Source organism: Laccaria bicolor, genomic scaffold, assembly GCF_000143565.1.
Source record: "Laccaria bicolor S238N-H82 LACBIscaffold_397 genomic scaffold, whole genome shotgun sequence".
NCBI lineage: Eukaryota > Fungi > Basidiomycota > Agaricomycetes > Agaricales > Hydnangiaceae > Laccaria > Laccaria bicolor.
This window is the reverse complement of record NW_001890248.1, coordinates 1690-2166: the sequence shown is the minus strand read 5'-3', so window position 1 is coordinate 2166 and position 477 is coordinate 1690. Positions and strand designations below refer to the sequence as shown.

Sequence of the window (477 nt, the reverse complement as noted above, 5' to 3'; positions counted from 1 at the left end):
AAAGTCAGACTTAGACTACAAAAGCTTGGACTTAGACTACAAAATTAGGGTTACATTAAAAGGTTTTGTAGTGTCCGCTTTTTCATTAGAAAAGTTTATAGTGTCCGCTTTTTTAGACTACAAAAGTTTGTAGTGTGTGCCTTTTCATTAGAAAAGTTTGTAGTGTCCGCTTTTCAGACTACAAAAGTTTGTAGTGTCCGCTTTTTCATTAGAAAAATTTGTAGTGTCTGCTTTTTGAGGCTACAAAAGTTTGTAGTTGACATATAGTTTATAGTGTCCTTGACTCTGTATAGGTTATGGGGATGAGGTTAAAGGATTGACATGATTTTACATATTGCCATTGCTGCAGCATTTACTTTTGACATCATGTACAAATTGTCTTTGCGCGACGGAGACGCGTCGGATGCGCAGCCACCAGTGCGACCAGGAAGGATAGGAGGAGGATGAATGTTCTTGTCGTGAACATGATGAGGATGC

General features: G+C 38.6%; 1 protein-coding gene across 1 annotated transcript in view; it reads left to right on the top strand.

Annotated features, from left to right (window-relative positions):
* Window positions 1-321: 321 nt before the first annotated feature.
* The window catches only part of LACBIDRAFT_336184 (uncharacterized protein), a gene marked incomplete at both ends in the record, with an annotated part of 701 nt that continues 545 nt past the window's right edge, over window positions 322-477 (top strand). Inside the window, one exon of the mRNA XM_001891116.1 lies at window positions 322-417. Within this exon, the coding sequence (XP_001891151.1) occupies window positions 322-417 (96 nt within the window). The remainder of the gene's footprint in view (window positions 418-477) is intronic.